We start from the raw sequence: 13,270 nt of genomic DNA on the forward strand, positions 1-13,270 counted from the left end.
GTATAACAGTGAGGCAAGTGTGGTCTCTAGGAAGTATAGGTAAAGTTGATTAGATTGTAGTGTATACTTAAAAGTTGAATAATGTACTCTTGTAAAACACTCTTCAAAATTATTTAACTTCCCATGATATCATCACAGCATGTACAAAAAAATCTTTAGTGTTATCTTTTCCTGTCACATGACTAGAGCAAACAAAAGAAATCCTTATCTTTCTTTTTCTATTCTGGTCCTTTATAAAATGGCACTAAGCACCATTCAAAACTTACACATTAAAGGTTTGGCTTAGGGAAAAAGGGTTTATTTTGCATTTCAAACCATTTTCACTTGATAAATTTTAAAGTAAAAATATTTCTCAACAAATGAAGTTGTGTAGCTCATTATACATATGTAACACTTCATGGTTTTAAGACCTCTGGCCTATGTTATTTTTTATAGGTAAATCTCATAACAACCCTAGGCATAATGAAATAGGCAAAAGTTATATTGTTATTTTGCAAACAGAGAAATAGAGGCCTTTAGAGAGTTTAAAGAATTTGTCCTGGGACATTGCTCTCTGGACTAAACAAACCAAACAAAATTCAGAACAATTTTTTTTCTCAATAAAGTGGATGTGCCTATCTTATAAGTTATTGTGGTGATCAAAATAAGGGAATGCACATAAAAATGCTAAAACATACAAAGAGAAGGTAGTTATACTATTAAAGGATATGAACTTTGTTGACTATGAGTGAAAGTTTTCCCATATTTTAATGTGTATGTGTGTGTGTGTGTGTGTGTGTGTGTATGTGTGTGTGTGTGTATGTTACAAGACATTTAAACAATCTTAGAGCTATGAATTACACAATTACAAAGAGGACTTAAAGTGTTCATGTGAGAAAATATTTTATAGATTGAACTAGGAACTCCAAGACAGGTGACAATAACACATATTTATTATGGAATAATTAACAGCATTATCGGTTGCATAGAACTTAGACCTTAAAACAAACCTCATTAAAAGGCACTTGTTTTAAGTTTAAAACCTTTAAGTATCTCCTCTTTAAAAGTGATCAATGTATGTTCTGGCTACTTCAGTTATCCTGCTATGAGATTCACACAACTTTGATCTAACTTTCTTTGATTTAACACTGCAATTAAGAAGATTTGCTTCAAAGTAAAAGCTCATTGGTTGATGTTTTACACTGATGTGATAATGTTTACACAGATGTGCTTTGAAATCTTGATTATGGTGGATTTGGGGGTCCTACCACAAGACAGACTGCTGTTATTTGAAAGGTGAAATGATATGACATTTACCTGGTACAACTTTTAAAATAGATTGAGCAATATATGTTTCTAAAGTGATTTAACTGTTTATTGTTTTTAGCCAGTGTTGTCATTGTATTTCATATCTATCAACAGTAAATCACGTACTTTAAGGACTCTTTTATAACTTGGTTGCACAAGGGTCAGGACTTAGGCCTGTAGTGATGAAAAGGTGTAACTTTATCTACTTTAAAGCACCTGCCAATTAATTAGAAAAAAAAAACCCTCAGAGAAAATAAACCAGTGAAATCCAGTTGAGCTCCCAGCTTTAGGCTTTTGCTGACCAAACCATGGACCAAACTTGGAAAATGAATCTTGAATGATTCTCTAGTAGTTTTTGCTCAGGGGAAGCATACATCTGCCAAATGATTCTCAACTCTTCTACCACTAAAAAACTTTAATTGAAGGATCTTGAATTTGATAAGTGCTACAAACCCAAAGTTTTAATGTTAAAATGGAAATGTAAGCCAGGTGTGGTGGTGCATGCTTGTAATCCCAGCATTTGGGAGGCTGAGACACGAGGATCTCAGTTCGAGGACAGCTTCAGCTACTACTTAGTGAGGCCCTATGTAACTCAGTGAGACCCTGTTTTAAAATAAAGAATTAAAAACTAGAGCGGGGGGGGGGGTGACACCTGGAGGTAGAATGCCCCTGGGTTCCATCCCCAGTATTCCACACACTTAAGAAAAAAATATAAAATGGAAATGTATTTAACTTTTTCACTCCAGTGGCTTTCTGTTTTACAAATATTCACAGGCACTTGAGTTTTACTGGTAACTTTTTTATGCTTTTATTGCTGAATAATGTAGTTCAGAGTGATGATGACACACACACACACACACACACACAGCACTTTAAAAGTTTCAAAACACAACAAAAAATCAATACTTTCCATTTAGTTGTTTTTGGATTTTACAATTGAAATGTGGACCTTTCTTGCTTCAAAAACAAAAACCAAAAAACAAAAAATAGCTTTTAGGAAAATGCAAAAAAAAAATAATAAGAAAGTGCCCAGATTTGATAAGAGCCCCAGAGGCTACTCATCATTTGTGATACTATTTCAAATGCTCATTTATTATTCATGGCTAAATATAAGACCACTTCTTTTCATTCTATTTGAATTTAGGCTTAATCCCTTGGTTCATAATTATATTATTCTACTATACTATGCTAATTAAAAGACCAGGACCTTAGCATACAATTATAAACCTCTATGTAGGCATAGGCAGTCTTGGTTATATCATATGCTATTGAGTGAAGATAAACATTAAAGAGAGCTCTGGAAGGGAGGGAGGGTGTTCTTAACCTAACCTTGATTATGTAAAGAAAATCCCCATCTAAATGATAAAAGAAAAGAGTCATGCTTGTACATTTTATTAGTGTTTTAAAATTAGTGAGTTAAACTGTCAAAGCTTTGATTTTCCTTTCATGTGTGTCTGGGCAGGCCTAAGCCTCAGGTAACGCCCTTTTTCCTTCTCCCTCTCTTACCTTTCTTTGCACCTGTCCACTGAAAGCTCCCAGCAGCTCCCAAGGAGTCCAATTCTCCTCTTCTCTACTTTTCCTCCTCCCACCAGTCCCCTCCCCCCCCCCGCCCCTTCTATATACTGCCAAGCTGGGCTCCATCTATCACAGCAAAGGCGTTCACATCAAAGGCGGTTGCGCGGCCAGAGCCAAACAGCATCACTTGTCCCAAAGACAACCCCAGAGAGGACCTGCCCCGGGCCTCCCTGAACTTGCAGGCGACTTTGGCCAGCGCAGGAATGACTTTTGAGAGTGCGCGGCCAGAGATCGGTCAAGGGCCCCTTTGGGTCACTTCCGAAGAGCAAAAACGTGTTGGGAGGAGGCCGGTTTAAGATTTCAAACAGAACCAACCTCCCTAGCTCGCTTGAAAGGACTCAATTAGCATATGTCAAGAAGACCCGCATAAATACTGGGTGTGTATGTACACAGGACTCTGATCTGATCAGTTTGCGGAGTGGGCGCCCCAGCCCCCAGCCCCAGCCCCAGCCTGAGCCCAGTATTGACCAGGGCTGTAGATGTTTCTGCAAAGCCAGCAGCCGGCTTTCATCCACCCAAGGAGAGAAGATCTCTTGGAGCCAGTGCAAGCCTTCCTGCCTTCGCGGCGCACAGCCCCTTCGGCGACCTCGCGGGAGCCAAGGCCTTAACTTTCTGAGCGGGTTCTGCCGTCACTTCTCATCATCACCTCGCCGCTCCCTCTTTCGTTGTCCGGGGCGTCCGCCTCTCCCTCTGGCCCCTCCATGGCTCCGGTAGCCGAAGTCGGGGGCTTCCTGGGCGGCCTGGAGGGCTTGGGCCAGCACGTGGGATCCCACTTCCTGCTGCCCCCTGCGGGGGAGCGGCCGCCCCTGCTGGGCGAGCGGCGGGGCGCGGCGGACCGGGGGGCCCGCGGCGGGCCGGGGGCTGCGGAGCTGGCGCACCTGCACGGCATCCTGCGCCGCAGGCAGCTCTACTGCCGCACGGGGTTCCACCTGCAGATCTTGCCGGATGGTAGCGTGCAAGGCACTCGGCAAGACCACAGCCTTTTCGGTAGGTACCCGCATCCCGCCTCTGGCCCCCAAACTCGGCTTCTATTCCCTTCGACACGCATCTCTCTGCAGACCGGCCAAGGGTGTCAGGAGGCCGGAGCCCACCTGGACCCATCCGGTGCGAGCAGTGGGCTGGGGCTGCACGCAGGGCTGGCCAGCCCCGGGGCGGGGAGGCAGCTCCTGCCCCCTGCGGCTGCGGCCTCCAGCCGGCTGGCAGCTCCTGATGCTCGGGCTACAGGAGGAGGGGTGTGCGACCGAGCCTCCCTTCTACCCCGCCCTTCCTACTGCCCGGGACACCGTGACCTCGACTCCGAATCATGATTTTTTCTTTCACTCCTGATTTCGTAGACAGTTTTATTATTATCTTTAACTCCCTATATGATTTTCTCCTACTCCCATTCACACTTTCCCCTCTACCCGCCACTTTCAAAAATTAATGACAGGAAACATTCCGCTCCTTTAAACATGCCCCACAGTCACACAGTTGATTATCCATCCGTGGCTACCTCTCAGGCGGGTGCCCTTGCACAGGATGGGAGCATTTACCTGCCTACTTAGAGAACTATAAATGTTCACCGGAAAAGTAACACATTAACTTTCCCCCTGCACCGTCCTTACTGCCCAGCTCACCTGGCCGCAGTTCTATTTGAGTGAGGTCACAGAAAGAAAGAAAAAGCTACTGAGCATGCCCAGTGCTTCCGCCCAGCTCCTCTTTAGAAATTGCGAAACTGGAAAGCGAGTGTTCTTGGATTTGACCTTAGGTAAGAGGAAATGGGGAAGCGAAAGAAGATATGGGTGGGAACATAGACGTTCCAAAATCCCTCTTCTGGCTGCGTCTGTGAAGAGAGGGGTTAAAAGAAAGAAACACGCAAATGAGCAAGACAGCCTTTTATAGACACCAGATCAGGAAACCAGAAGATCTCTACTGCTAATTACTCCCTAACTAGGTGTGCCACTAGCAAGCGCCCGCCTCAGTAGGAATCTTAATTGTTTTCGTCTGCACAGTGAGGTAAATGAGTGCTTCCTGGTTCTAACATCCCAGGATCTTCTCATCACGGCTGAAGTTTTCATTCTATTACAGTTAACCTGGTAGTACTCTCAAAGGATTTTGAATAACTAACTTGTGCTCTCATTGGAGAGATTCATGACATTGTAAAAAGTTAGCATTTACTGATTCGCAGCAATGTGCAAGTGTACCACAGCTTTCTTGTCCCTCCTTTGCACTATGGAGTTCTTTGAGAATCTCGTTTCTAAATGACCGTCTTTTATCTGGTTAAGGTATGGTTAACTCATCCCCTTTTTCTTATTACTCTCATTTGGGTTTGACTTCTAGTGTTCATTCAGTGTAAATCTCTATCAAAGGGGAATTTGTAACTTTAGATGTAGAAATAGGCATGTGGTGGTCATTTTGTAGCACTTAAAGGATTAGAAAATGAACTTTAAAAACCCATCTGTTTGCAGCTTCCACTGATCTCTTCCAAATTCCCATTGACCATGAGTCAAGAGTGCCACGACCTAGTGGCCAACCTGGGGTCACTTTTGTAAAGTTTTAAATTGAGGAGGCTAAGATTTTGATTCTGAAAAACTTGGCTGACACCAGGTGGCTCAGTTCTTTTGCCTTTAAGAAGACTGCACTCTACTCATTCACAAAAAGTTCCTAGTTTCTAGAAAGGTGTAGAAGTGAGTAGACACATATGTGATGATGTTTGTAAGTAGGATAGGTAGAAGTTAAGCTTAGGTAATATTCAGACTTTCCCCCTGTGATACACAGGCATTCTTCCTTTAAGACACTCATAATTCATTGGTAATCTCTTCAATGGCAAGAGTTGCCTCTGTGACTTTGTGTCTTTATATTACTGACAGGATGCAAGGGGATACTAGTGCTTGGGAGGCTGAGAGAAGAGGGTCACAGGTTCAAGGCCAGCTTCAGCCACTTAGTGAGACCCTGTTTCAAAATAAAAAGGGTTGAGATGTAGCTTGAAGGTAGACTGTCTTTGGGTTCAAAGATAGAGAGAAAGAGAGAGAGAGAGAGAGAGAGAGAGAGAGAGAGAGAGAGAGAGAGAAAGAGAGAGAGAGAGAGAGAGAGAGAGAGAGAGAAGATGGAGAGAGATTGTAAACATCTGTAGACTTGATAACATTCATTTGATTGGTATTTAAATCAATTTCTTTATGAATGAATGTTCCATATTGGAATTACCATATTGTTAGCACATTTTAATTTAAAAATTTTGTATATTATTTGGCAGTTGGAGAAATATATGGCTTAAAGTGACTTTGTGCTGGTTTTAGTCTTGCTATGGTGGGATACTATATATAGGAACAACATATTCACTATTATATAAAAGGGAGATGAACCAGATTACTCTGGCAGCCTTTAAAAGTGAACAATCTCTTAATGATATGTTACACTGCATCCTAGTGGCCTTCAGTAGCTTAGACATAATAATTTTCTACTAGGGATTATAGATGACAAAAAAAGTTCTTTTTTTTTTTTGCAGGTCTGGGGATGGAACCCAGGGGCATTCGACCTCCAAGCTACGGCCCCTGCCCTATTTTTTATTCTTTATTTAGAAACCGGGTCTCACTGAGTTGCAGAGGGCCTCACTTAGTAGCTGAGGCTGTCCGTGAACCTCAATCCTCCGGTCTCAGCCTCCCAAATGCTGTGATAACAAGTGTATGCCATCACCCCTGGCTTCATATTTAATGTTTAAAACTTCTCTCTGTGTTTTCGTTTGCTAGTGCCTTAGTTACTTATTATTAATTTATCTTGCTGTTTTTCTTCCATACTTATCGCTGCACGATGTCATCAAAGTAAGAATTTTTTTTTTTTTTTTTTTTTTTTGTGGTACTGACAACAGAACCCAGGGGCATTCTACCTCTGAGCTACATCCCCAAGCTCTATTTTTTATTCTTTATTTTGAAACAGTGTCTCACTGAGTTGCAGAGGGCCTCACTAAGTAGTGGCTGAGGCTGTCCCTGGACCACCATCCTCCTGTCTCAGCCTCCCAAATGCTGGGATTACAAGCATGTGCCACCACACCTGGCTCAAAGTAAGAACTTTGAAAAAACTCAAGAACAGCTATTTGAGATATTGAATACCATTTCCTTATTTTATACTAATTGGCCATCATCAAATGAAAACCCATAATTCTATGTTTTAAAATTTTAAAACCACATCAATAAACCATAAACAGAAAGGTCTCAGTGAGGTTAAAATAATGTCCCATCTGAGTTAGCTCTATATTTATAGTAGAGTTTTCTGCACAGTAGTACAGTAGGAAGACTTTACCTAATATGTAAACATGGAATCATTTCTTTAAAAAAAGTTTAGCCTGAGATCAAACATATTCCTTTAAAGCCTTTTCCTTTATTCTCCCCTATTCTCCATAGATTTGTCTGATGTGGTTGCACTGTGGGTTGACTCACCTGTTTATTATGATTTAAGAAAAGGCAGGCTTTGAAAATGATACCAGAAAGACAAAGTACCTCTGAGTCTTTTTATGGGACACTGGGCATTAGAAAATCTATCTCAAATCTGTGATTACCTCTTAAGGAAGGTTTTTTCATGTCTACCTTTTGTAAAGGAATTAGCTTAGTTGCCACCTCATATTATAAATAAGAAAGACTTGTCAAATCTCATTTAAGAATCAAATGATTACAAATTACTATGTGGTATACTATTTCCTTGAGGAGAAAAAAAATCAGAATTATAAAGTGTGGCTAAAATCTTTAAGAAGCACACAAAAACACGTAACCTTTTTTCCCATCAGTTCTATGAACCATTGCAAAATTATTTACATCTGGTTATATAAAATGTTAAACAACAGTTTAACAAAGTTGACACTATTGAATTAATTATTCTAAGAACAGATGCCATTATTTTTCCAAGTTATAGTTAGAATTTTGGCAAGGTGACAGTATTATCTTAAGATGAGAATTAAAATGTATGTGTCTTACCATTTAGTTTTCCAGAAAAAGTGAAGAGTCTAATATCTATTATATAATTAGCTTATGTGGAAATTAAACTTATATTCTGTTGTCCTTGAAAACTGGTTCTATTTTGTGTTCTAATTAGTTAATCAGTTCCAGTTCTATGAAAGACAAGAGTATCTGAATGTAAATCAGATACTTAAGGAGAATTAAGTTGCATGCACGTCAGCCATAGTATACTTTTAATTAATGAATGTCCAATATAATTTAAAGTAATTATATACTTGTAATTATATCCTGGATGAAATTCCACTGATATTATTTTATACAAGTTATATTCTGGGCCTATATTTTTGCTCCTAACAGGAATCTTTCAGTGATAGGTTTGGCAGTGAGCCAGATTTTCCTTTATTCCCCACTCTAGAGTTGTCATTATGCAGTCAGAGGTCTTTCTGCTACATCTTATCTTTATTCTGCCTTAGGCTTTCAATTAGGGTACACTGGCTCTTTCAAGCTACTTATGGACTATTTAGTAGAGTATTGTTGCCATAAGATCCTTGATAGCTCTAGTGTTCTACGTGATCTCCCACTAGTTTGAAAGAGCTCATTTGTCTTGCTGAGAATCTGTGTTTCTGCCAGAGTGAATTAAGCTTTGGATAGAATAGAGCCCTCCATATCACAGATAGTCAGATCCTGTACTTTCCCTTGGCCTTGGGAGTATCACGTGTCCAAACAGGAACTTGTACAATAAATCAAGAAATGACTTAAGAGCAAGAGTCAGGCTAAATGGTACACATTTGTACTGTTTGTAGAGCTTAAGTTGGGGTGAAGGGGTGAAGGTACAAAGTTATTGAAGAAGGCAGATCTAAGCATAGAAAGTATGGTGATAACTTTTTCAGCAGTCCAAGGGGAATAGCTAGACAAAGGAATTAGTCCAAAGGTTAGTGTGTGCATAAAAAAAGGGTAATACAGAGGGAAGCATTAGATTGTGTTTTTAAAAACTGTGGTGTATCAAGTGGGAAGTTTTCAAAACTAATTTATCTACTGATTAATTAAAATGATGCTAGAAAATTATTGGCAACAAAATCTACAAGCAGGCTAAGTGCTTAATATTTAGCTATCACATGTGATGAATTATAAAGTTCTTTTAATTCTCAGAACTATATACTTTATTTAAAAAATGAGCTAGGCATGATGGACCATGCTTGTAAGGCCAGTACTTGGGAGGCTGAAACAGGAGGATCACAGGTTTTCAGCCAGCCTCAGCTACTTAGGCCATCTGCAACTTAGTGAGACTCTTTCAAAAATAGAAAAAATAAAATAGGGCTGGAGCTATTGCTTGGAGATCCAATGACCCTGGTTCCATCCTCAGTAACACACACACACACACACACACACACACACACACACACACATCTTATGATAGAAAACAGCATATTTTTAATCCATAACATCTTGAATCTTTTGTATTGTCCTCAAGAAATAGTGGTCTGGAATAGAAACATTGGATTAGCATCCAGATATAAATTAAAATAATAACTCTATCAGTTGCGAACATCATGTGCCTTAGGAAAGTCAATAAGCCTTTCCGAACCTCAGTTTCTTTATATATAAAATGGGAGCAATGAAGTCTTCCCTAACAGCCTTAAAGGAATTGGTTTTAAGACCAGATTAAAAAATATAATTAATTCTTTATAAATTATAAAACAGTTTTGTACCATATAAAATATGCTTTTAGGAAAAGACTGATGATTTATTGTAAACAAATATAAAACAACTAAATATAAAATGGTTGTAATTAACCAATGAAACCACGGAGGACCAAGAATACTTCTATATATACTATTTTATGATGATAATTACTTCCATTTGTTGTATGCTTAAGTGTATCAATCCTTACTACTCTCCCTTGGGGAAGCATTTTACCCATGTCACATATGAGGAAGTTGGAGTTCAAAGAAGACAAATGACTCACCACTAGCTAGCAAATTACAGACCTGGAATTCAAACCCTGATCAATCTGGTTTAAGGTTTGGTATCTTTAACATTATAATATGATGAATATTTTTTTCCTTTTTAGTCTTTTTTATCTGAAAAGTGGGAGTTTCATAAGAGCAACTAGAGTGCTTTTCAGTGTATTAAGGACTTCCATATATATATAATGTGTGTGTGTGTGTGTGTGTGTGTGTGTGTGTGTGTGCGCGCGCTAATGGGGATAGAACCCAGGGGCCTTCTACCTCCATGATACACCTCAAACCCATTTTATATTTTATTTGGAAACAGGGTCTTACTAAGTTGCTGAGAGCCTCACTAAGCTGCTGAGGCTGGCTTCAAACCTGCAATCCTCCTGTCTCAGTCTCTCCCAAGTACTGGGATTATAAGTGTGTGTCACCACGGCCAGCTCCACATACCCAGTTATATTTAACAGTGTTGGTTTACTACTATTGTTACTATTATGATTTGAAAGATTTTTACTAGTTGCATATTCAGTAATAAATATAAGTCATTATTTTGTTTATAAATTCAGGTATCCTGGAATTCATCAGTGTGGCAGTGGGACTGGTCAGTATTAGAGGAGTGGACAGTGGTCTTTACCTCGGAATGAATGACAAAGGAGAACTTTATGGATCAGTATGTATTATTATTATTATTATATTTATTATTATTATTGAAATAATAACTACCTATTTTTAATTAAAATGTCTACCAATAATGTCTAAGAAGCATATGAGAAATACTTATGTAAAAGTTAGACATCTATATCCTATTATATCCTATCCAATTTTCATATGTCTAGGCAATATTATAGTAATTAAGTTTTATTTCTTAAATTCTCCACCATTATTGAGTTCACTAGTTATTCCTATCCTTTATTATGAGTCTTTCTAGTTTCCTTAGTATTTTGATCATTCTTATCAGAGACAGAAAAATGGGTGTGGTTTTTCCTTGCTATATTAGATTCTTTTTTCTTTGCATTTGTTAATGTATTTTTTCACCCACTGTCATCTCCCATAGCTAAATATATACTTACTTTTTGATCTTTGTGTGTAGGAAATAGATGAATGAAACCTTAAGACACTGTGAGCTACAGCAGAAAATAACCACCACACCAGTTCTGTCATATGTGTAATCTTGATAATTGCAATAGTTATGGGCTCACTCAAAGATGCATAAGGCAGTTTTTAACACTCCATTAAAGATAAGTACCCATCTGTGGATCTACTACAAATGTTAAAATATCAAATTTAAATATACTTTTATGATTGTATTTCATAAATATGGTTTTTTTAAAATAAAACAACAGCAGCAAAAGAATTAAAGTAACATGACAACGTAAAATTCACTCTGTAGAACAATTTTCTTCTTTATTGTTAATATTTTTTATTTGTTCAGAGTTGCTTATATAATTTGAAAGAAATTGGTATGGTATAAATGGGTGCCACTTTCCCATCCTTCTCATATGAAATCCCCTCCCTTAAATTCAAAGTTTGTGTGATGAATTTACTTTTTTTTTTTTTTTTTTTTTGGTGGTACTCGGGATGGAACCCAGGGGCCTTCTACCTCCAGGCTACACTCCCAGACCTATTTTATATTTTCTTTGGAAACAGGGTCTCTTAAGTCAGCTGAGGCTGGCTTCAAACTTTCTCAATCCTCCTGTATCAGCCTCCCAAGCACGGAGATTACAAGGGTGTGCCACCACGCCTGGCGAGAATTTACTTTTATGATAGAAAATGGCACTGTTTGTTATTTGTTTTCTTAAAATATCGTGAACCCAATATTCAGCTAGAATCTTAACATACACATTAGCGGTGTGTGTGTGTGTGTGTGTGTGTGTGTGTGTGTGTGTGTGGCATATGCTTGTAATCCCAGCTTTCGCGGGTGGCTGAGACTGTAGGATCGCGGTTTGCCGACAGCCTCAGCTACTTGGTGAAGCCCTCTGCAACTCAATGAGACTGTTTCAAAATAAAGAATAAAAAATAGGGCAGGGTGTGTGTGTAGCTCTGAGGTCGAATGCCCCTGGGTTCCATCCCCTGCAAAAAATAAAAAATAAAAATAAAAATGAAAAATTAACATACACTGAGAAAATTTGGTTTCAGCATTTCAGTAAGTAGACTAATATCTGTTTTGTGTATGGATAAAACTTTTCCCCTCCAGGTTTTCTGTTAGCTCTGGACAAGGAATAATTAATGCATTGTGCAGTGATCACAAGATTAGAATTATAATAGAGTTAATAGAATTATAATAAAGAATACACGTACACTTAATCTTCATGTGGGTTTTAGATTAAATAAGCAACTTTGGTCTATTCTTAAGGACAATATAAAGTCAATCTTAAAAAGATAAGACACAATTGGGCTTTTACATATCTAGATAGACATTAAAAATGGTGAATATTTCATCAAACAATTAAAAATTTGTAATAAGATACATGATTTGGAGTGATTATTTTAAATTAATAATTTGGAATTTAGCAAGAACTTGAATATTCCAAGGTGATGGTAGAAGATTTAATGTGTGTAACTTTAGCCTCTAAAGGTGGAACAAGACAAACCACAGGCTCCCTTGGTGGAGATGGTGGTAGGAAGGTGATAATATAAAGCACAGGGAAAATCAGAATATTTATTAAGAATTTGAAAATAAAGTTGGGAATTAACATTTGACTTAACGTTTTGTGAACTAAACTGCTGCATGAAGTTACCTGGGAGGAAGAATTCCAGATTATATTTAAGTAAAGCCAGAATAAGACAAAAATAATTTAACTTTTTTCTTTTTTTAATTGGCATATGGTTATAGACAAAGAAATAAAAATAAAGGATTGAAACTTTTGTAAGAAAATTACTTTAAAGATTATTTTTAAATGGTATTTTTCTTTTTCTTTTTTTTTTTTTTAGGAGAAACTGACTTCTGAATGCATCTTTAGGGAGCAATTTGAAGAAAACTGGTATAACACCTACTCATCCAACATATATAAACATGGAGACACTGGTCGCAGGTATTTTGTAGCACTTAACAAAGATGGAACTCCAAGAGATGGCGCCAGGTCTAAAAGGCATCAGAAATTTACACATTTCTTACCTAGACCAGTGGACCCAGAAAGAGTTCCAGAATTGTACAAAGACCTACTGATGTACACTTGAAATGTAATAGTGTCTTTATTGAAGAATGAAACCACAACCATTCCTTTTTGTCATAGTGAAGGTACTGAGAATATTACAGAGTCCATTTTCCACTGGGAGACTAAATTTGGAAAGAAGACTGAGAAAAAAATTGACCTGAGCTAGATCAAGATCACTCTTTACAAGTGGATTAAATTTCCTTAGATTCATTGATTCACTCCTTACCAGTCCATTGGAGCTGAAAATCAGTTAAACTGTGGACAATGGGAACCCCACCTAGTTTGCTGCTTCTGCCCCACCTCTCTGGATTATGTTTACTTTGAAAGTTACATTAAAAATACTTCATGTTGAAGAAATGGATTGACACTGTTGGCC

At 38.3% G+C, this 13,270-nt stretch overlaps 1 protein-coding gene across 1 annotated transcript; it reads left to right on the forward strand.

Annotated features, from left to right (window-relative positions):
* Positions 1 to 3,563: 3,563 nt before the first annotated feature.
* Positions 3,564 to 12,916, forward strand: FGF20 (fibroblast growth factor 20; the record flags this gene model as incomplete). Its single annotated transcript, XM_080709814.1, has 3 exons — positions 3,564 to 3,849; positions 10,306 to 10,409; positions 12,671 to 12,916. The coding sequence occupies 3 exons, from the start codon at positions 3,564 to 3,566 to the stop codon at positions 12,914 to 12,916; spliced, it is 636 nt and encodes a 211-aa protein (XP_080565940.1).
* Between the last annotated feature and the right edge of the window lie 354 nt (positions 12,917 to 13,270).

This window comes from Muscardinus avellanarius, assembly GCF_963383645.1.
Source record: "Muscardinus avellanarius genome assembly, chromosome: 14".
Lineage (NCBI taxonomy): Eukaryota > Metazoa > Chordata > Mammalia > Rodentia > Gliridae > Muscardinus > Muscardinus avellanarius.